The 25,366-nt window shown below is 36.1% G+C and overlaps 1 protein-coding gene across 1 annotated transcript in view; it reads left to right on the forward strand.

The window, feature by feature from the left end:
* The window catches only part of LOC136851978 (thyrotropin-releasing hormone receptor-like), a 45,131-nt gene that overhangs the window by 13,964 nt on the left and 5,801 nt on the right, over positions 1 to 25,366 (forward strand). Inside the window, exons 2-4 of the mRNA XM_067126374.1 lie at positions 11,381 to 12,155; positions 20,394 to 20,612; positions 24,490 to 24,638. Coding sequence (XP_066982475.1) covers positions 11,715 to 12,155; positions 20,394 to 20,612; positions 24,490 to 24,638 — 809 coding nt within the window. The 5' untranslated portion in view covers positions 11,381 to 11,714. The remainder of the gene's footprint in view (positions 1 to 11,380; positions 12,156 to 20,393; positions 20,613 to 24,489; positions 24,639 to 25,366) is intronic.

The following is a 25,366-nucleotide window of genomic DNA, read 5'->3' on the forward strand; positions in this document are numbered from 1 at the left end:
AATGAAGTCTGAAGGCGTCAGATATAATGGGGTGTATTTTTATCATGCTCCCAAATGGCGTTCTTCCTCTCGCTCTCTCGAAATGCAATTCCAGTTTGTCTGTCTTCTCGAAAATGTATAGTTCTGTGATGAACATTTCTGTTTGCCTGGCTGTATGTCTTGAGGACATTTGCTTTTGATTCCTGAGTTGATTTATAGCTGAAAAGCGATAAAATCTGGAACAGAAGCTGTTTCCACGATTCACGAAAATAAACAAGTAGAATATGCGCCGAAGTTTCTTCGGCGTGATCGAGTTTTCTGTAGAGCTTATAATCAAGGCCACCGAAAATAGATCTATCTTTCGGTGGTCTTGATATAATGCTGTATGAGCAGCGGCCCATGACACTCTCAGCTGACACGTGGTGGCCTGTGTTGTTGCGTTGCCAGAAGCACGACCATGGCTAACTTTAAACCTCAATGAAATAAAAACTACTGAGGCTAGAGGGCTGCAATTTGGCATGTTTGATGATTGCAGGGCAGATGATCAACATACCAATTTGCAGCTCTCTAGCCTCAGTAGTTTTTAAGATCTGAGGGCGGACAGAAAAATTGCGGACGGACAGACAAAGCCGGCACAATAGTTTCCTATTACAGAAAACTAAATGATAAAACAGGAACCACATGAATTCAAGGATAACTTGAAATAATTATAAGAATAAAAGTACTGGATTTTTTCAGCCACAAACAAATGACCTGAAGCCATCGACAGATCTCATTTTTTATGAATCTGACCCAGATTTTCTCGACGTCCTGAATACTAACTTATTTTTTTAATCAAAAGGTAGGTCTGGAAATAGATACGAATCTACATTATCTCAGTCTCCCGAATATTAGTTTTTTTCTATTTTCAGGTCTACATCATCTCAACATCTTAAACATCAATCTTTTTGATGAAACGTCTCCGGACATTTACGACCAATATTATCTTAACATCTTGCATATTAATTTCTTTTTTATCTTCCCAAATGATGTGTTTTGAAGAGGATGTAAGAATAACGTGAGAAAATATGACTACACAGAAGTCTCTCTCTCTCTCTCTCTCTCTCTTGTGTTTCCGGATCCCCAAGAAGTCTCTCTCTCTCTCTCTTGTGTTCCGGATCCCCAGTCTCTCTCTCTCTCTCTCTCTCTTGTGTTTCCGGATCCCCAAGAAGTCTCTCTCTCTCTCTCTCTCTCTCTCTCTCTTGTGTTTCCGGATCCCCAAGAAGTCTCTCTCTCTCTCTCTCTCTCTCTCTCTCTCTCGTGTTCCCGGATCTCAAAAAGATGTCTGTCTGTCTGTCTGTCTGTCTGTCTCTCTCTCTCTCTCTCTCTCTCTCTCTCTCTCTCTCTCTCTCTCTCTCTCTCCTGTGTTCCAGGATCCCCAAGAAATCTCTATTTCTCTGTCTGTCTGTCTCCCCTGTGTTCCCGGATCCCAAAGATGTCTCTCTCTCTCTCTCTCTCTCTCTCTCTCTCTCTCTCTCTCTCTCTCTCCTGTGTTCCCGGATCCCAAAGATGTCTCTCTCTCTCTCTCTCTCTCTCTCTCTCTCTCTCTCTCTCTCCTCTCAAAATAACTCAAAGCCGAAGGAAAATGCGTCTACGAATAGAATTCGTCATCCTTTAATAACTCTTAAATGAAATCCTGGTGGAGCTTTCCTCCTTAGGGGAGGCTTCAATTTCTCTCGCTTTTTGTTGGTTCGCGTCTCAGAGGAAACACAGGACGGATCGTTTCCCTTCCTTTTGGAGAAAAGCTTTTCTTTCTCCTCAAGTTACACGACGCATTCGTTTTCTTGTTAGACTTTTCATTCCAGAAGCCAAAAGAAGAGGGTGGGAAACAGTTGCATATGCATGTGCATGCATACGTACAAATATACATATGTATATGTATATGTATATATATATATATATATATATATATATATATATATATATATATATATATATATATATATGTGTGTGTGTGTGTGTGTGTGTGTGTTTTTGTGTATGTAACTTTTCACATCCTCTTTTGGCTTCTAATAAGAAAAAATTAATATGTGTGTGTGTAAGTTGAGAAGGTTTTATATATATATATATATATATATATATATATATATATATATATATATATATATATATATATACATAGACACACACATATTTATACACACGCATATATATATACACAAATATATATACAAGGAGAGTTTGTTGTACGTCATTATATTACCAGTTCATATTACCATTAAATCTGTACGCAAAAGCAGCTTCATACCCACATAACTGTTGATGATACTCACGTATACGTCTTCACATGTCTGCGCTGGTTCAATTTACAGATTGTATTCAAATGGGTACCGTGTAATCAAGTAAGATTACAGTGTACTCGTCCCTCTGATCAAGTGTCCTACTCACGAAGTCCATTTAGGATATTCAGTCAAAACACAAACCTGGAAATAAAACTGTCTTGTCAAGTTTCCTAGAAGTCGATGAGGTTCACACGTGCTGAGAATTTGAATCCAACAGCTCAGAGGTACTGATTATTTAAACTATTTTTTTGTAGTATTTAGTGTGTCCAGATCTCTAAGTTTAATTTCTACCTGTAATCAGCACGAAATGATTGAGTGATTCATGTCATTGAAGTTTGTCAACAAACATACACACAGCCACACACACACACACACACACACATATATATATATATACATACATACACACAATATATATATATATATGTATATATATATGTATATATATATTATACTTATGTATGTGTGTGTACATGTATGTATGTATATTTGAATGTACGTATGGATATATCTACCTACAACGAATATAGCAAATTTAAAATGGAATCAAGGATGTTCCCTGCCACCCTAATTATATGGAGAGCACTTATTAATAACGACGAGAATCAGTTAGCAATTAATTAGAAAATATGACGTTTTCCTCCACTAATCACCAGAGAACGATAATGGCCCCTGCAGCTACTTCGTCTGTGTATTCCTCATTACTCCCAATGATTGCGTGTTGCTCGGTGCTGGTGCCTCGCTAATTTGTAGGAGCTATTTATATTGTGCCCGAGAGGAAAGAGGAGGGACTAGTATGTGGGAGTGAAGAACACGATGAGCAACAAATCGAACACTCAGGAAAAAAAACAAATCAAAGGAAGGCTTTATAAGATTTATCACGAGCTAAGATTTCAACCAACTCATTAGCTCAGGTTGAGGTGATCCTCCCCCTCCTTTTCCTTCCCTCCTACCTCCTTCCTCCCACACTCCCCCTTCCCCAAAACACACAAACACACACATACAAAAAGGGGCAAATGAAACAAACTTCCCGTGAGGGCTGAAGTGTGTTCACAGCCAACAATTTGAGATGCCCCGTCTCCTAGCTCTGAACTTTCGTATTGATGTTTGAGTTTCTGAGACGATGGAATGTGCTAAGAAGCATATTTTATTGTTGAAGTTTTCACTCACAGGGGAAACTACACTCTCCGTTGCCTGTTTGTTATAAAGGAAAGGGTTAAAGCAGCTAAAATTCAATCTGGGATATTTAAACAATTCCGAAAAGCAAAAATTCTCCTGTGTTTGAATATGACAGGCTTTCATTGTGTACCTTTGATCATCCTTGATTGAAAAAAAGGCTTTATGGTTCCTTAATGATATTAGCAGGTTATTAAATACCCGTCCTTGACGTGAGATAAGCGATCCGAGATTTGGCAACGTGTCTGCCACGTTTCCATTTATTATAACTAGGCGTTGCCACGTTCCCCTTTATTATAAGCGAAGAATTGTTGCAGGCAATAACTACTAGAACCCGCGTAAAGCAATCACAAGTTGCTCCTTCGAGAATCATTTTGTTCAATCTAGTCATCAAGTAGCTTTCCTTTTCTCGTTACATTTCGCATTAGAATAAGTTTGGCAACGTTTGTAAATGACTCTAATCCAGCTTTAACCATCACGGCAGAGTAGCCAAAGTAGAGTTGATGAGCTCAAGGTGTGGAAAATCTATTATGGTCTGCTTCTACTTTGTTTGCTTATGCCATCTAAACTGTCCCTGTTAATACTATTTTTTAGGGATACTTAATAATAATAATAATAATAATAATAATAATAATAATAATAATAATAATAATAATAATAATAATAATATGGTGTTGAAGGTGATAGCTGCATCAGCGGCATTCAATTTTCTCTAAATAATTGATCTTTCTAGCTTACTAAAGTATAAAAGAGGGCCTACTACCTAATAATAATAATAATAATAATAATAATAATAATAATAATAATAATAATAATAATAATAATAATAATAATAATAATAATAATAATATGGTGTTGAAGGTGATAGCTGCATCAGCGGCATTCAGTTTGTTTAGAGTTTTCTCTATTTCTCTAATAATTGATCTTTCTAGCTTATTACAAGCATAAAAGAGGGCCTACTACCTATTCATAATAATAATAATAATAATAATAATAATAATAATAATAATAATAATAATAATAATAATAATAATAATAATAATAAGTATATTCCAACAGCATTTCATTTGAGAAATACATCCTAGCACTTGACAATGACACGTAGCATAATTGCATTTTACAGATTAAACATTTTGTTCAACGGATGGAAGACACAGACTATATTAAATATTTAATTCCTCAAACTAACGACAAAATAAATTAATATTACCGTGAAAATGATAAGGTTCCGGAAGTGCTCCGAGGTAAAAAAAAATTGCTCTATAATAAAAAAAAAAACTGCCCAAGAATTTTTAATTATCATCACTCCTGACAGACAGTTTTAATTATCATAGTTTCTTAAAAAATGCAACAATATTGACTTTCCTTATGAACTATGACCTTATAAAGTAGGGCATTGAAAGAGGTCAGCGTCATACATCGTTGGATATTGGTGAATGACAATTATGATAGCTATTTCTAGTAATTGTCAATATACTAAGCACAATTACTTGAAAAAATAATGAGAGTTTTGATTCAGAATGAAAGAAAATGAAAATTGGAATCTGTTTCTATCTGGCTTATTCTCTTCATTCTGAATCCTCAGCTACAAAATAATAATAATAATAATAATAATAATAATAATAATAATAATAATAATAATAATAATAATAATATAAAGGAGGCAGGATGCAACCCGGAACCCCATACTATCAACTGTCATTGACAAAAACAAATAATAATAGTACTTAAAATACTTTTTTGTTTATCAAGTCTTGCTACATTGTCAGAAATGCTAAATAAAACTCTTAAGCTTTGTGAATGAAATATACTAAACGTTTTAATTGCATTTCTAATGTATCGAGAACTGAACTGAACTGAACGAGATGGTTCTTCACTGATCTATAATAATAATAATAATAATAATAATAATAATAATAATAATAATAATAATAATAATTGGAAGGTAGCAGACCCTCTCTTAAGAATGTCTTGTTAAAAAGGATGGCTGCATTGAACGAACAGATCTCATATTGAGTTTTCTCAATTTTTCTTATGACTCAGTTCTCTTGCATGATAATATTGGTCAACAACTAACTAATGTTCATATTTTGGCGAATATGAACAGAGTTACATAGCCGTTTTATTCATTGTGGAAATACAGAGTAGTGAAATATGGTGCGGTAAATCCGTAGACTTTCCGACAGATCCTTACGCAGTTTAGTCTTTACCAAAACATCCGGGATCCATCTGCTGGTCAAGACGAAACTCCAAAAAGATTTACCGGAAAGTCTACGGAATTACCGCACCTAATTTCACTACCCTGCACTTCCACAGGGGATAAAACTACTGAAAAACTCTATTTATATTCGCCAAAATATGAACATTGGCCAGTTGTTGACCAATATCAGCGCGCAAGAGAAGAAAGTCATAAGGAAAATTGAGAAAATTCGCACGATGCATCCATCTTATAATAATAAAAATAATAATAATAATAATAATAATAATAATAATAATAATAATAATAATAATAATAATAATAATAATAATAATAATAATAACACGTAATTTATAAGTATCAAAGGAATAGGCCTTTATTCATAATTTAGGAGTTCCTTTCTCATGATCGTATTTTTTTAAACACTGGGAATGTAATGATATATATATATATATATATATATATATATATATATATATATATATATATATATATATATATATATAAAACAGAAGTATTATAAGCAGGCCACAGCATATCTCATATGACAAGGAGATATCTGTAGATGGTATTTATTTGCCGACGTTTTCGTAACACTTTGTTATGTCAAGGCTAAAAAGAAAATTTACAAATTAAAATACATGTATAAAACTAACGACTTCAAGAGAGTCTCAACATGCTATATAAATGTATGACAGTATGTACCTGCTAGACTAAAAGGTTGAAGACTAATGACTAAAAGGGAAAAAAGGAAAGAAACAAACACTCACCAGATACAACTGAACACAACACTAGCTGTTTTATGAATAACGATTCCAAATTAGCATTCGTGTGGATGACTTGTTTGGCCCAAAACAGAGAAGTCAGAATAATCATATTGTATTACATATATTTGAATGATTTCTGATATTAGAAAATATTGGACAATCTGCATACGGTGACTAACACCTTTATGTGAATCTGCTCTGACCCTCAGCAATCGCTTAGTCGATGCCCCCTAGCTTTTATCCTTATATAAACGGTTTGTCGATGACACCTTCGTTCTTTTCAAATCAGCTTTTCATGCTGATCAGTTCCTCTCGTACATTAACAACATCCGAATATTAAGTTTACATTAGAAAGAGAGGACAATAATCAATTACCATTCTTGGATGTTTTGGTGTTCCGACATAATGACAGTTTTAACACTTCCGTTTTTAGAAAAAGACTTTTACTGGTCAAACATCCCTAAATTCAATACTTATACTCTAACCTCTTCTTGGGACAATCATAATTTTCCACAAATATTTTACTTAATTGGTTTCATCTCATGTTTTCAAACACTGCAAGAATTTCTTAAATAAGAAACTATCTCACTGGCTGTTATAAGTACAGTACCACGGAAGAAACTCTATGCAGCATCCCATACGCCCTAGACGATAAATTTAGAAGTAATCTGAAGTCTGCAATAGAAAAACATTTTAACATGTTGCAAGTCATTTTAATACCAAAAATCCACTTACAATAGGGTCCGGATAGAATCTGCCCAAAATAATCGTCAGTCGTATATAAATATACTTCCCCAGATGTAATTTGGGGACTTATGTGGGATCGACTAAGCGATTGCTGAGGGTCAGAGCAGATTCACATAAAGGTGTTAGTCACCGTACTGGTTGCAGATTGTCCAATCCAGAATTTTCTAATATCAGAAATCATTCAAATATATGTAATAAAGTATTGATTATTCTGACTTCTCTGTTTTGCCAAACAAGTCATCCACACGAACTGCTAATTTTGGAATCGTTATTCTAAAACAGATTCCTAAGTTGAACTCAACACACCACCTCTGTTCAGTTGTATCTGGCTTGAGCTGGTCAGTCATTCAGTCTTCAACCTTTTAGTCTAGCAGGTGCTTTTATGAACTGTCTTGTTTTAGTTTATATTTATATACGCATGTTGAGACTTCTTAGTTTTATTCCATGTATTTTAATTTGTAAATTTTCTTTTTAGCCTTGATGATGTAACAAAGTGTTACGAAACGCGTCGGCAAATAAATACCAATGACCCTATCTGAATTCACGTATTATATTGTATATATGTATATATATATACAAACACACACACACACACATTTTATATATATATATATATATATATATATATATATATATATATGTTTTTTTTATATATATATATATATATTACATTCCTTGTAAGCTGCCTACAAACAACCCGTTGCCATATCAGCTTTAAAAGCATACATAGGCTACCAAGGCTCCAAACATCCCTATACTTGCAAATATCCTTATTCTTGATCCTTCAACCAGTTACTTGCAGAGGGGTCTGGCCGGACCTTAAAATAATCTTATTAGAACTCTCTGCATCGTTGCACTTAAAGATGAAGTTAACCTCAGGCAAACACGAAGCCTGATAATAAGATCTAAACAGAGTTTGTTTATGGAAGTTTTACGTTTCCTTACGCATGTTGATTTTCTGTTAAGTCTCGGTTTGAGGAATTATTGATAATCCCTCTGAATTCAAGTCTTATATTGGATAAAACCTGAGATTTTAAGTTTTTTTTTTGTGTGCTTTCATGGGGCGGTAATACGGTACAAACCAAATATTATTCAATGTATTAGTTGTTCATTTGGCTCAAAATCTCTAAACAAGTTTTCAGTTTCTGCTAAAGGAGTTAACACATATTTACATTATTTATATATATATATATATATATATATATATATATATATATATATATATATATATATATATATATATATATATATGTATATATACATACATACATAAAAATAAATACATATATACCTATATATATACATACATACATATATATATACATAAATATAACCTGAAAAATAAGTGCAAAGTTGATTCAAATAATAATTTAGGAGCTTTCGTGGCAATGAGCGATTTAATAAAATTATATAAAAAAAGTCTTTCCTTAATGAGTACACAACTAACCTGGAGACACACTGAAATGTTGAATTATTACCTAGATAATATTTATCAATTCAGACAGGTCTCCCGAGTGGAGAGAACAGCATTGATGGTCCTTGTATAACTGACGTCAAGTACAGACTTTGTAAGAAAAAAATTAATTAGAGAAATAAACAAACCAGTATAGATAAATAAATAAAGTTCTGACATATCGTTGTTTACATACATCTCGGCTGACAAGTGCTACTGAAATGATTTGACGTGTAATATCAGACTAAAATTCTTGTTAACAGCGCCACAACATTTGGACTTCAATTACTCAACCAGGTTTTAGGCTCATCAGCCAATACTGATATATTGATCCCTGAGTATGTAACGTAAATCACATTTGCGATATGAACACAGATGCAATTAGAATTCCCAGATGGTTTAAGCTCCCTCGTATTTCCTTCCTAAATTACCAGAATACGCCATCTCTGCGTTTTCCCATTTTGTATTTCATCGTAATTATCCATTTCATATTTCTGCTTTCTTCTGATTTTTAGTTTTCTGTAAAACTATTGTGCCGGGTTCGTCTGTCAGTCCGCACTTTTTTTTCTGTCCGCCCTCAGATCTTAAAAACTACTGAGGCGAGAGAGCTGCAAATTGGTTTGTTGATCATCCACCCTCAAATCATCAAACATACCAAATTGCAGCCCTCTAGCCTCAGTATTTTTTATTTTATTTAAGGTTAAAGTTAGCCATAATCGTGCTTCTAGCAACGACATAGGACAGGCCACCACCGGGCCATGGTTGAAGTTTCATAGACCGCGGCTCATACAGCATTACACGGAGACCACCGAAAGATAGATCCATTATCGGTGGCCCTGATTATACGCTGTACAGAAAACTCGACTGCGACGAAGACAATCTCAAAAACATCTACCAGAAACATCTTTCAAAACATTAGTTCCAGCAAGTTATTGGCCTCACGACAAACGTGGAAAAATGAAGACCTACGGCAGTTTGTCAGAGTAAGGTTTCTGGCGCCCCCGATTCTATGATGCCTTCTCTTGACCCAGTTCTTCGAGATCTGTTACGACACGTGTTTAGTTAGTAGGGATTGACCCAGATCAGGCGTGACATTTGACCTAAATGTCTCATTTAGGACGATATTCGTCGTCGTCATAATTACAACATGCTATTCTGAGTGTCTCTAAAATATTTTCTATAATTGCAAGGAATTAGAGAACTACTCGTAGAGAGAGAGAGAGAGAGAGAGAGAGAGAGAGAGAGAGAGAGAGAGAGAGAGAGAGAGAGAGAATCTACAACAGAAGCTCTCTGTCTTGCAATTATGGCCGACCGTCAGGCTAATCTAATTGCGTGGTACTGAGTATGATGTAATTTCTGCTTCCTTGGAGAGCCTCTTCAGTCCCCTTCAGAAACTCAAGAGGCAAATTACATTTTCATGAAATTACCAGTTAATTGTTTTGACTGGGTGCGAATTATTTGCATTAATTTGGTTAGAAGTTTAAGTAATACAATTTGCTATTTGGCTGTTAATTTACAGTTTCCGTCTTTGAATCAGTTCGGTGGCAAACTTTCTGTCTGTGGCGTTACTCCTTATCTTAGAGTTCAGTGGTTCTTAACCAGGGGTGTTCGCACCCCTGGGGGGTGCGAGGCCGGTTCCTAAGGGGTGCGAGGATCCCTATGAATAATTAAAGTTAAGTATATCATATTTAACCAGACCACTGAGTTGATTAACAGCTCTCCTAGGGCTGGCCCGAAGGATTAGATTTATTTTACGTGGCTAAGAACTAATTGGTTACCTAGCAACGTTGCCTACGGCTTATTGTGGAATCCGAACCAGCAAAATATATTTTTATATAAGCATGTTTTTTTCTGCAAAAAATAAAATAAATGAAATAAAATAACATAAAATAAATAATAATAATAATAATAATAATAATAATTATTATTATTATAATTATTATTATTATTATTATTATTATTATTATTATTATTATTATTATTATTATTGTTATTATTATTTTTGATACAGCAGTGCTCTGAGCTATAGATAAACCTACACCTAATTCCCTAATACACATCATATCAACTTTGTGTATTTTAGCTTTTTTTGTTTAATTTCAGCAATTCAGGGGGTGCTAGAACTGAATACTGATTCGAAATGGGCGCAGCCATTGAAAAAGGTTAAGATCCACTGTCTTAGACTTCAGCACAACCAACATTTAATACCAAAAGGTTTAAAAAATTCATAAATGCACAGCCCTTGATGCTAAAGATAAAATGTTTAAACGGTTTCATTTTAAGTCTTCGAGTCTCCGGCCGAAAAAAGACCACATTAGCATAATCCTTTTAAAATCGGTTCTGGCTTTCTTCTGCGCGCGAAAGCGGTTTTAAAAGTAAAAAGTCATGGCTTCATTATTCCTAATTTTCTTTCATTTCATTCATTCTTTTTATCTGTTTCTGGTGAAAAACAATAAATGATGATAGACGTTTAGTTTTATGCATTACGCCTTGACTCAGTTGCCTTTTAAGGCTAACCCCTTATGGTATTATTTTCCTAAAGTTTGGTAAATACTTTATCCATGAACATTAATTTTTATATCTTAAAATTGATAGACTTGACTTAGTTGTCTTTTAAGTCTAATCCTATATGGTATTATTTTCCTGAAGTTTGATAAATACTTTTTATACATGAACATTAATTTTTATTTCTTAAAATTGTCAGTTACCAAATGAAACCATTTTTCTCTCTTTTTTTCAGGTCGAGAATTTCAGTTATTTCGAATGAGAAATCGAAGAAGCATAAATATGACAGTGAAGAGTGCTAAATAAGTGGTTTTTGTTACTGGTGACTCTTGCTTAATAAAATAATAGAAAAACCCCGTCATATTAGACGACCTCCACTATAGCAACCAAACAGTGAAGATGACCACTATGTACACAGTTCGCTGGGCTATAAAACACACGAAGATAAAGTGGAGCCCATCATGCCGCCGCTTCCCTAACTACTGCAGCCTCGCGTGAAGAAGAAGAAGAAGAAGAAGAAGAAGAAGAAGAAGAAGAAGAAGAAGAAGAAGACCCACCCGAGGGCAACGATGCGCATCCCGCTCAAAGCGACGGAGGAAAACATATCCGAAGACGTCCTCATGAGCGAGACCTTATGTCGCTTCAAGAACGAGAGCGGCGAGATCGTCCTCGTCTCCTGCCCGAGCGTCGCGCCCCCCAGCGAGGAGCAGCCGAGTCCGGACGACGAGGCGTACTACCACTACGACTACGAGCACTACAACCTGACGGACGAGCAGTGGCTGATCGTCAGGCAGCTGAACACGTATTACATTCCCCTGCTCATCGTGGTGGGCTTCGTGGGGAACCTGCTGTCGTGCGTCGTCTTCCTCAACACGCGTCTCCGGATGAGGTCGTCCAGCTACTACCTGGCGGCGCTGGCCATCGCGGACGTGACGTACCTCTTCATCCTCTTCCTGGTGTGGCTCGACCTCCTCGGGTTCAACACTTTCAACGTCAATGTTTTGTGTCAGGTATGGAAAGGTTCTATGTTTTCAGTTCTTAAGATTTATAATAATATATTTTCATTCACTAATGACAACCTTCCCCCCTCCCCTAGCTAATCCATCTTTGACTTAGCTAATGTATAAGTAAAATAAATGTATTTTTCTCCAGTCATAATAATATATTTTCATTCAATAATGACACACACGCCCCCAGCTAATGCATTTTTGATTTAGCTAATGTATAAGTAAAATAAATGTATTATTTTTGATACATAATAATATATTTTCATTCACTAATGACACACACCTGCTAATCCACCTTTGATTTAGCTAATGTATAAGTAAAATAAATGTATTATTTTTAATACATAATAATATATTTTCAATCATTAATGAAACACGCCGCCCCCCCCCAGCTAATCCATCTTTGAGTTAGCTAATGTATAAGTAAAATAAATGTATTATTCTTACGACAATAATATATCTTCATTCACTAATCACACACCAACAGCTGATCCATCTTTGATTTAGCTAATGTATAAGTAAAATAAATGTATTATTCTTGAGATGTATAATAATATATTTTCATTCACTAATGACACACACCCACAGCTAATCCATCTTCGATTCAGCTAATGTTTAAGCAAAACAAATGTATTAACTTTCATTTCGATGAGAAACATAAATCAATTGGATTGTAGCTTCTCAGATGAAAAGATAAACTTCCATGTTTTCGTGTTATCGATGAATTTATTTCCGAGGCTGAACAAGAATTTCGGTATTCACTCCTCATTAGATTTAGGCAACAGTGCATAAATAGTTTGTGAAGCCTTAGGGGAAAAGAGAAAGACTCTTATCTTGATAAATAAAAAAAAAGGAATAATTGAGCACTTTCCTAGTTCTTTTTTTATTCCTACTGAAATCATAGCGTGCAATTTAGCTTTCTGTAATAGAAAACTATTGCGCCGGCTTTGTCTGTCCGTCCGCACTTTATTCTGTCCGCACTCATATCTTAAAAACTACTGAGGTTAGAAGGCTACAAATTGGTATGTTGATCATCCACCCTCCAGTCATCAAACATACCAAATTGCAGCCCTCTAGCCTCAGTAGTTTTTTATTCTATTTTATTTAAGGTTAAAGTTAGCCATAATCGTTCTTCTGGCAACGTGACAACACAGGCCACCACGGCCAGCTGAGAGCTTCATGGGCCGCGGCTCACACAGCATTATACCGAGACCACCTAAAGATAGATCTATTTTCGATTGCCTTGATTATACGCTGTACAGAAAACTCGTTTGCGCCGAAGAAACTTCGGCGCATATCTTACTTGTTTTGTGATTAAACGAACGAAAGCATTAAATTAACCACTTAAATGCACCAGCAATCATTTGATAAAGAAATAAAATCGTATTTTTAAGCTTCTCAAACACAGTAATAGGGTGCCTCTGGCAACTACCTTCCTCCTCCTGCTTGCATTCAGAAGTTCCCATGTCAACCTCGTATTGAAGTTTGCGTTGGCGTGACACGCAATATACAGATCATTAGGCATGTGATCCGATCAAATGACTGTAAACATTAATGACGAAAGATATTAGGATGATAGGATCAATTGACACGTGTCGCAACGGAAAATGCCAATGGGAATGTGTTCATTCATTCTCCAGTTATTCATCATTACAAGGTTATTCATCATTCTCCACGATTATCTCATTTTACGGTTTAGACAGACTCATATACGTATACCAGGCGCCGCCATCCAGCGAGAAACACGTTTTCAGGATGACCAGAAATGATCGGATGAGCCGACTATTAACGAGTTGCGACTAACAACAGATAGGTCAACTCAGAAGCCTCTCTCTCTCTCTCTCTCTCTCTCTCTCTCTCTCTCTCTCTCTCTCTCTCTCTCTCTCTCTCACACACACAAACACACACAGCTGAATTTGGATACTACAAAGCAAATCTTTTCGCCACGTATTCACATAATGCCAATTCTAAACAAACATGTCCCACATACAACGTATATTTTTAACACCTCTCAAAGCCGACCACAGTCTGATGTGGAAATAAATGGCCAACTTAATCCTCGCCATACTTTGGCGAAAAACAAATTATTTTAATTGCTGTAGCGTGGTATGTAGAGTTCACAGATGCCCTTTTTTTTACCACATACCCTTTGCCTTGCACATTTCAAATTCATTTCTATTCCAGGACCCCTGTTTCCGTCTCTGCTTTCACGCATTGTATTCATTTTAGCCTGAGACGGAAGGTTTTAGGAGCTCAACTGATTCGTCACGGGTTTCATCAACTTGCATTCCATTTTTCATTCGGAACTGCTGGCAATGATCGGTGCAAATTTCTGCAACACTGGACGCAACGTTTTATCCGTTTCCTACAACCAACAACCCCTTTGCAGTCGTAAATGTGTTGCAGAAACTCCACAAGACATTGACATTCAAAGGCACTCTTCAGTAAAACCGAACGTTGTGGATCCTACGTGGTTTGCACTGCGTTGCCATTCGCGAAATTCTCCCCTCTCATTCATCCTCCTCTCTCTCTCTCTCTCTCTCTCTCTCTCTCTCTCTCTCTCTCTCTCTCTCTCTCTCTCTCATGGAAAAGATTCCTCTTGTCACTCGTTGTGTCAATGACCTTTGCTCAATGACAAACCAGGGATCACAAAGCCACATATTCCCCTCATCCATTTGTGAAGGCTCTGGCTTTGATTTTTTTTTCAGCATCAATCATTCTCGTGATTATGTAGAGAGTTCATCGAACTTTGCTCGTGTCATCTAACATTATCTATTTTTGCATGTGAAGTGTCTGATCCCAACTTGATTCGTTTTAGATTCATAATAATTCCTTTGTATTTTAGTTTCCCCTTTATAGATGAAAAACAAAATCAGTGTGCTTTCAAGCGGCCGAATGTCATTTCTAATGAACATGTTTCATCTCATTTTGGCTTGACGTATTTCGTGTTTTTTTTTCCTCTCAGTTAAAGCAATATTCTCATTCTCTTTCTTGACCAGATTCGATAATTTTGTCTGAACTTTAGTAAGGTTTGTTCAGCAATATAGAAAGTAACTCACGTTTTATTGTTTTTGTTCTTTTGTAGATGGAAAATAAATTTTTCCAAGAGTGAGCCGTAAATTTAATTAAATAGATTTTTCTAAAAATCTTAAGAGCTCTTGAAGTTTATTTGCTAGCTCTGACACCCATTATCATTACTTATTTCAGATAAAATTCGCCTTCAATTTACTGTTTTGTCGATGGAAAGTATATTAGTTTTCCAAGAGTGATCTGCAAATTTAATTACATAGATTTTTTTTAAAGAGCTTTAAGAGCTCTCGAAGTTTATATCAGCCAGCTCTAACAGTCATTAGTCATTACTCATTTTAAATAACATTGGCCTTCACCTATTATCATCACTCAGATAAAATTAGCCTTCATATGATATCGCTTTTATTCACCCTTCCATTAGGCTAATATTTCAGCAATACCGTCCAAGATTGTTTGTATGTCAAATTATTTTGGGAAATCATATCTTTTACTTTTGTTTACCGCCGAATAATCATAAACAATACTTTATAAAAAGCAGGAACATCAAATATCAATGAATATTTTGCATATTCAATTCAAATATCTCTAGGTATATCAACTCTTCCTTTATTCAAGAAAGAAATAAGTGAAAAATACGCCGCGGTTTCTTCGTCGCTATCAGGTTTTCTGTACGGCCGCTACAGCGTATAATCAAGGCCACCGAAAATGAATCTATCTTTCGGTGGTCTAGGTATAATGCTGTATGAGCCGCGGCCCATGAAACTTTAACCATGGCTCTGTAGTAGCCTATCCTATATCGTTGCCAGGAGCACGTTTATGGCTAACTTTAACCTTAAATAAAATAAAAATTACTGAGGCTAGAGGGCTGCAATTTGGTATGTTTGATGACTGGAGGGTGGATGATCAACATAATTTGCAGCCTTCTAGCCTCAGTAGTTTTTAGGATCTGGGGGTGGACAGAAAAACAGGGGACAGGAAAAGTGCGGATGGACAGACAAAGCCGGCACAATAGTCTTCTTCTACAGAAACCTAAAAAACGAAATCCCGGAAAGATATATATTTCCAAAAACATATCTGTATCCAAGACGGCCATTATCTCTTAGATGACTTGTTTTTTGTGCACAAAATATGAGAAAACGGCAACAGAATAGACTGAGTGAGGAGATAAAGAGGTCTTTGAATCCCTTGCATTGAGGCCATCTGACAAAGAGACACAGGGAAACAGGTCTTGTTTTTCCCCTAATGGAAGAAGAAGCACCAAGGTTTTCCGAGCTGTGCTTAATAGGAAAACGACTCTTTTTTTTCTTTTTATCATTTTCCTTTCATCTCGTTACTTGAATACGCAGATAATACCTTCCTCACAGATAATACAGGTAATACCTTCCTCACAGATAATACGGATAATACCTTCCTCGCATATAATACGGATAATACCTTCCTCGCAACAGTCTTATAGTGAATCCGTTCTCATGGGATATTATGTTTCTCTGGTCATTGATATGGGTTCAGTGCGTATAATTGTTAAAACTCTAAGCTGTTTTTTTCATTTTTAGTTGTCTGTAAAAGAAAACTATTGTGCCTGCTTTGTGCATCCGCATTTTTTTTCAGTCCGCCCTCAAATCTTAAAAACTACTGGGGCTAGATGGCTGCAAATTGGTATGTTGATCATCCACCCTCCAGTCATCAAACATACCAAATTGCAGCCCTCTAGCCTCAGTAGTTTTTATTTTATTTAATGTTAAAGTTAGCCATAATCGTGCTTCTGGCAACGATATAGGGTAGTCCACCACCGGGTCGTGGTTAAAGTTTCATGGGGCGCGGCTCATACAGCATTATACCGAGACCACCGACTGTTAGATTTATTTTCGCTGGTCTTGATTATACGTTGTAGTTTCTGCACAGAAGACTGCGCATTATTTACTTTTTTTTTTTTTTGGACGTTCGACAAGATGAATCATTCGTTCTGACTTTCTTCTGTCAGAAATGTTCCAAAGACTTGCTCTCTTTTCTTCCACGTTCTGTAGCGTGTTTACATGACCAGGCTCTGGCGCGTGGGATCTTGTAAGTGATTTAATTATTCGGATGCTGAAGCGCCCCAAAAAAATATTCTCGTGTTTTTGGGACGACAGCTGTCTCCGAGTAGCACTCTGGAAATACACCACATTTCCACGGTTGCACAGTTCCGTGCCTCTCTTTGCGTGTTTGACCTTTTTTTCCCAAATACTTTACATTTTCCTGTTTCATGTTTCCTCGACACGTTTTAACTTTATTTTACCATCTTCCTTGAGTATTTTTCTAAATCCTTCAGTTAATCATATAATTCCTTAATCATATTTTTAAGCGGTAATCTTTTATATATTCGTATTTCCCGCTCTGAATTTTATGAGAAATGTTTATTTAAATTTTTTTTATAGATCATGGGACAAAAACGAATCTGTCCTACATTTCACAATATATCTAGATTAAGCAGTAAGCGGATATAGGTAACTGGAACCTGGAATCATATTCCGTGGAATATTAATATTCTTGTAACTGAAAGGTAACTGAACCCCTAGATTAAATGTAGCTTACTGGTTCTCTTATTATTATTATTATTATTATTATTATTATTATTATTATTATTATTATTATTATTATTATTATTATTGAAAGAAATCTTGTACAGATGAAACGATTTCTTTCAAAAGTAAATTATTTGCATAAGAGAGGGATTCTTATTATTATTATTATTATTATTATTATTATTATTATTATTATTATTATTATTTATTATTATTATTATTATTATTATCACTTTAATAAAAAAAGATGAAAATAAAGAAAAGGAATAGACAGGTAATTCATTTAACCTGAAAATAACAATTATCAAGACAAAGAAACAAAAATGCTAGTCAGAAAACGAAAGGGCTCCAACATTATTACAGCCAGTCACAATTCGTGAGACGACCTGTATCAATACCACTGCAAGATGATATTCATGAATGGCATTTAGTCTCACAGCCGAGATGGAAGCGGGTATGAATGGTAGATTCTGAACGCTTGGAAGTGAGTTACAAAATACAAATATTTGTCTTCTATATCTTTACCAGTTCCTTCCCGTCTTTTTGAAATGGTATCTTTGGGTGATATCATGTACCCTATTTAGTCTTCTGTAAATGAAAACTGTTGTGCCGGCTTTGTCTGTCCGTCCGTCTCGGTATAATGCTTTGTGAGCCGCGGCCTATGAAATTCTCTGTCGGCCGTGGTGGCCTGTCTTGTTGCGTTGCCAGAAGCGCGATTATGGCTAAAGTTAACCTTAAGTAAAATAAAAAAAAACTATTAAGGCTAGAGGGCTGTAATTTGATATGTTTGATGACTGGAGGGTTGATGATCGACATACCAATTTGCAGTCCTCTAGCCTCAGTAGTTTTTAAGGTCTGAGGGCGGACAGAAAAGTGCGGACAGGAAAAAAGTGCGGACAGAATAAAGTGCGGACGGACAGACAAAGCCGGCGCAATAGTGTTCTTTTACAGAAAACTAAAAACGACTTTAGACGATATATTATTGGTAAAAAGGATCATGTCTGCAACTGACGGACTTACATTTTGATTTCCATAAAGACGGGAAGACCAAATCTTCAACAAGCGCTATTCCGAGGCTCTTGAATGACTCTTCGCCTTCCTCTAAAGTGGGTGCCAAATAACCTCTTACGCCTCAGGTGAACCTAATTTATTCTAATTTATTCTGGGAATTCCAAGAGTGCAAATAACACGCGCGACTGGATAAAATAATATATGATATTTGGAATTTGTTGTTGGGTCATTTGGAGCCTGGAATATTTGTATGAGAAAATGAATCGCTTGGGAATGGTCACAAGTTGATGTGGGGTTTTCATTAAATAATGTATATGTTACAGGGAATATGTGAAATCCAGGGATTTTACGAAATCCATAGGGAATATGTGAAATCCATGGATTTCACGAAATCCCTAGGGAATATGTGAATTCCAGGTATTTCACGAAATTCCTGGGGAATACGTGAATTCCAGGGATTTCACGAAATCCCTAGGGAATATGTGAAATGACCATAGTTCGTTTACAACGAACAGTGATTCATCTATACAGTTTCGCCATGCTTAGTACTAGCCTATGGGGAGTCAAATGTTTTTCTCCTTGTTTACTACTAGCCCCTGGGGGATCAAATGCACTTAGGGAGTTTTGTCCTCCAGGGGCCTAGTACTAAACACGGGGAAACACATTTGACCTCCCAGGGGCTTGTACTAAACACGGCAAAACAGTGTAGATGAATCACTCTTTCGCGGTGTTTAGTACTAGCCCACGGGGATCAAATGTTCCTAAACGAATTGGTCATTTCACATATTCCATAGGGATTTCGTGAAATCTCTGGACTTCACATATTCCCTAGGGATTTCAAATAATCCCTGGATTTCACGTGATCCCTGGATTTCATATATTCCCTAGGGATTTCGCAAAATCCCTGGTATCACATATTTCCTAGGAATTTCGTGAAATCCCTGGTTTCACATATTCCCTTTAACATATATAAATCTTTTTGGTCTTTTGGGAATATATTCACAAATCATGATATAAAATGACATCACGTACTGAAATAAACAATATTGAAAAAACATATAAAATATTTTCAGTCCTCTACAACTCAGATGACGCCATTTCTCTTTTCATGCCAGAGAAAATAAATAAATAAAATTACCAAAATTTTTTTAACAGGTCCAGAATTACCTGGAACACCTCCACTCGAAAATCCTGCTAAGTGATCTTGATGGCATTTCAGGCTGAGATAGTCTGATAAGTCTATTTACTACACCACTTCAGTCTTGCGAGCACTTGTATTTTATCTCTCTCTCTCTCTCTCTCTCTCTCTCTCTCTCTCTCTCTCTCTCTCTCTCTCTCTCTCTCTAAATATATATATATATATATATATATATATATATATATATATATATATATATATATATATATATATATATATATATATGTGTTGTTTATTCATTATTTATAAATCTATATCTATATATGTATTTATATACAGATATGTATTTATATATATTTATATCCATATATTATATATTTTTATCTATCTATCTATCTACACATACATACATATACGCAATGTAAGCCGTTTTAAACTGACAGTCAACATCACATTTTTCTAAGAAAAACTCAACAATATTTTCTTCTTCTTCTTCTTCAGCTGGAGATATATCTCGGGTCAGTGTCGAGTTCCCTCAGCGTCTGGCTCACTGTGGCTTTCACGGTAGAGAGGTTCATCGCAGTACAGTATCCTCTGCAAAGACCGACCGTCTGTACTGTCCACAGGGCGAAAACCATCATCCTGTCTCTGTCCTGCTTCAGTGCAACTGTCCACGTGTACGTCTTCATCACTGCTGGGGTCATCGTGCATGAAGATGAGGTAAGGAGAGAGAGAGAGAGAGAGAGAGAGAGAGAGAGAGAGAGAGAGAGAGAAAGAGAGACCTTACCTAAGAAAAATTCGTTCAGGTTGCTCCCTCAGTGTGAGGCACCTTTGATGTCTACCAGAGAGTTGCTAACGCATTTTCTTATTTTGCATCTTCCAGTCTTGGATGGTCTGGGATGCATCTTAGATATTTGTCGAGCTTATTCTTAAAACACATCTACGCTCACTCCTGTTATGTTCAGATGAGCTGGTAGCGCATTGAATAGACGCTGCATTATCGATGCTGGTGCGTGGTGGATTAATGTCCTGCTTTCCTTAATTTTCCTGGTATAGTTTTTGGCACTATTAATCTACGGTCTTTTTGATAATTTTAGTTCCATGATGTTTTCGGTAATTAATTCTATCTGTTTCATGCTTGAATTACAGTATTCTCTCTCCTTTCAAGACTAAAAATTTAAGACCGTCCGTCAAGGTCCTTAACTTCTTCTACTGTAAATGACCACACTCTCTCTATTTGTGCAATATCCTTTTGGGTGTGGGTACCATATTATATTGAATATTCAAGTGGACCATCATAAAGCATAATCATGTGTTCAGCTTTTCTAGTTTTGAAGTGCCTGAACAACATTCCCATTTTTGTTTGCATTTTGCCAATAGAATTGCTATTTGATCATTGTCTATTCATTCAACTCACACCAAGGTCTTTAACTCATCTTGTTTGTGATTGTCTCAAGATGCATATAGGTTCCTACTTTATCACCATAGTTCATTGAAAGAGAGAGAGAGAGAGAGAGAGAGAGAGAGAGAGAGAGAGAGAGAGAGAGAGAGCTATGTTTGGTTTTGCAGTCGAAGTGTGTGATATAAAAATGTTTGCTAGGGTGATTGGTTTATTTGTCGATTTGACTCATACGGTTGTCGTATCGTTTTCCGAGTGTTTTATTATGGATAGGGAACTTTTTCATCACACGTTTCAGAATTTATCATACATTCCTTACTCTTTCGCCCCTCCATTCGACTTTGTCAATCCTGTATTCGACCCTAACTTTTCGAACTGTTGCTACAAAACATTCAAAGTCATTGCTACAAAACATCCCACGTTTTCACGTCGTCTTTCCACTTCCCCTCACTTGAACATTTTTCTTTTCCTCACCCTAACTTCTTTCTTCTTCTTTTTTTTTTTTTGTAACACTCACGTCCCTCTATAACCCTTTAGGCGCCCTCTGGGGATTCTGAAATGCTAGTCTCTCCCTCCTCGACCTTCCATAAAAGGTTGGTCTATTGTTGCTCCGGCATCCTCAAGGCTGAGTAAGCAGTGTCTTGTGTTCCCTAGATCATAAGATCCTGCGATTGATCGCTTTATCCTCCCTTTTAGTTGTGTTCTCTCTTCGTTGCACCACCTAGAGAGAGAGAGAGAGAGAGAGAGAGAGAGAGAGAGAGAGAGAGAGAGAGACTCTCTTATCCTAGACACCAGTGTATCCATGAAGTCTACTAGTTGCACTTGCATTCTTCACTTTAGTATATATATTTTTTCAGGCCATTTTTCTTCAAGGTCATAAAAACGTATAACCCCTTTCCTTTCTTTTATCGAAAACTGGATATCCTGACCTTTGCAGATCTCTTCTAAAATCTATATGTCTGTAGTTCCCCTTGCTCAGTATCTGTGTGGATCTCCGATATGCTTGCACCTCTTAAACTCGTATTTTTATCTTTTTTTCTCAAAGACTCTTGTGCTACTGATTCAAATGACTGCTGTTCTCTAAACGTGTGATTATCCACCATTAAGTCTTTATATACTTTCTCCTCGGTATTTTCTTTCTTGAAAGTTGCCTAGAAATATAGAGTTTCTTTTATCTACGTTCATGATTTCTCTTTTCAAAGATTGTAAATAGTTTTAGTTTTCTGTAAAAGAAAACTATTGGGATGGCTTTGTCTGTCCGTTCGCACTTTTTTCTGTCCGCCCTCAGATCTTAAAAACTACTGAGGCTAGAGGGCTGAAAATTGGTATGTTGATCATCCACCCTCCAGTCATCAAACATACCAAATTGCAGCCCTCTAGCCTTGGTAGTTTTTTTTTTTTATTTTATATAAGGTTAAAGTTAGCCATAATCGTGCTTCTGGCAACGATATAGAATAGGCGACCACCGGACCGCTGTTAAAGTTTCATGGGCCGCGGCTCATACAGTATTACACCGAGACCACCGAGAGACAGATCTATTTTCTGTGGTCTTGATTATACGCTGTAGCGGCTGTACAGAAAACTCGATTGCGCCGAAGAAACTTCGGCGCATCTTTTTCTTGTTTATTCTCCAGCTCAGCTCTCCTTTACAGTTCAACGAAGTATATCTTCGAAGTTTCTCAAGTTCTTTAAGAACTTTTTCTTGAATGGAACTCATGATTCAGACTTATAAATGGACCTTTTCAACAGCGTGAAAAGTTCCTCAACTTCCCGAACTCGAGTCAGACCTAACGGAATATTCCGCTCCCAATCTGGAAATTGCCTCCACGCTCGAGTCGTTTCGTCTCTCGAGGGTGGTCTGACCAGCCCTGAAAGGAGGTCACGTTTCCATTAATCTGGACTTCGGTATATCCCAGACTCGCGTTTCCTCTAATAAAGTGTGGGCGTATTCGCCACCTTCGTTAAAGGCCCTGACGTTATCTATTCCACTGACGAGGTACGCTTGTAATACGTTTCTCCTGCACGTTGCCTTTCCAACTGCGTGCTCATTTAGAGCAAGTCCTGATGTCTGTCTCGTTTTGTCCCCTGATTTCCAAGGGTTTTCTGCGGGGTCTTCGCTCTCACACTTCCGTGTCAACATTTCTGATTCGCTGCCCCTCGATCCTCGTCAGTGGTCTAAGAGATTATATACTATTTTGCGAATACGCATTCAAAATTTATTATTTTTTAAGAGCATTCCTCATTAATTTGTCTGCTTTTTTTTTTTTTGTTTGTTCTTCGCACTATCATAAGGTTTATGCTTTTTAGTTTTCTGTAAAAGAAAACTATTGAGATGGCTTTGTCTGTCCGTCCGCACTTTTTCTGTCCGCCCTCAGACCTTAAAAAGTACTGAGGCTAGAAGGCTGCAAATTGGTATCTTGATTATCAACCCTCCAGTCATCAAGCATACTAAATTGCAGCCTTCTAGCCTCAGTAGTTTTTATTTTATTTAAGGTTAAAGTCAGCCATGATCGTGCATCTGGTACCGCAACAACACAGGCCACTACGTCCAGATGAGAGTTTCGTGGGCCGTGGCTGAGAGTTTCATACAGCATAATAAGCTGTACAGACAACTCGATTGCGCCGAAGAAACTTCGGTGCATTTTTTTATTTGTTTTGTAGAATGGTGTATGAACAACATTCTGCAAAATAGGCATCCAAAAAATGCTTAAATTCTTTTATCAAATTTCGAAGATCTACTATTCTCATTTGTACTTTCGTCTTTCAGATGTAATGTTGCTCTTTTACCCCTCCTCTATTTTAAAAGTTATCGTACTTTTTTTTCGTGGACTATAGAACACCAACGAATCTCTACGGGGTATCTGACCTCGCATGCTTACGGGGGTGGGGGAAAGGGAAGGTGCATTACACATAACAACCGCCTCAAGGTCTGAAAACGTTAAAAAAAAAAAATTTCAAGAAAAACCTTTTCCAATTTGCATTTCAGAGTTATTTCCCTAAATGTTCAGCGCGGTGAGCAAAAAAAAAAAAAAAAAAGGAAAAAAGTGGGGCGTATTTCCATGCATGTCATTACGTAATACGCGGAAAGATCACAGCAAGAGGAAGATCTTTCACCCTTCCCTCGCGTTCAGAAACAGCAATTACAAAATGTTACGCGACTGAAATACTTATTTAAGTGGGGGTGTCGTTTCTTTTCAGGACGGCAGCAAGATTACAGAATGTAATCTGCGAATGGATTACAGGGGATTGATGAACATCATCAACTGGATTGACACGTTGCTCACACTCGTCATCCCTTTCATCATGATCGTCGTTATGAATACGCTCATCGCTCGCCAACTCATCAAGTAAGCGAGGAACTTCAGATGTGGCTTTCTTGGGAAAAGGAACTGGTGGATTTGTTTTGCTTTTTTAAAAATAAACTTACATTTATTTTCATTTTTAAAATCTTACTGTGAAAATAAACTAGTAGATTTATTTTCATTTTTAAATCTTTTGAAAAAAACTCATTCCTACTTGGAAATTAAACTAAAAGATTTATTTTCATTTTTCAAAATCTTACTATGAAAATAAACTAGAAGATTTATTTTAATTTTTTAACATTCCTACTTGGAAATTAAACTAGAAGTTTTATTTTCATTTTTCAAAATCTTACTTGCAAAAATAAACTAGTAGATTTATTTTCATTTTTCAATATCTTACTTGGAAAAATAAACTAGATTTATTTTCATTTTTTTAAAAATCTTACTTGGGAAAAGAAACTAGTAGATTTGTTTTCCTTTTTTAAAATCTTACTTGGAAAAATAAACTAGTAGATTTATTTTCATTTTTCAAAACCTTACTTGGAAAAATAAACTAGTAGATTTATTTTCATTTTTCAAAATCTTACTTGGAAAAATAAACTAGTGGATTTATTTTCATTTTTCATAATCTTACCTGGAAAAATAAATTAGTATATTTATTTTCAAATTTTCAAAATCTTACTTGTTTACTGGGAGAAAGAAACTAGTAGACTTTAATTTCATTTTTTTTAAATTCCTGCTTGGAAAAATAAACCAGAACATTTTTTCATTTT

This window comes from Macrobrachium rosenbergii, chromosome 24 (genome assembly GCF_040412425.1).
Source record: "Macrobrachium rosenbergii isolate ZJJX-2024 chromosome 24, ASM4041242v1, whole genome shotgun sequence".
Classification (NCBI taxonomy): Eukaryota; Metazoa; Arthropoda; class Malacostraca; order Decapoda; family Palaemonidae; genus Macrobrachium; species Macrobrachium rosenbergii.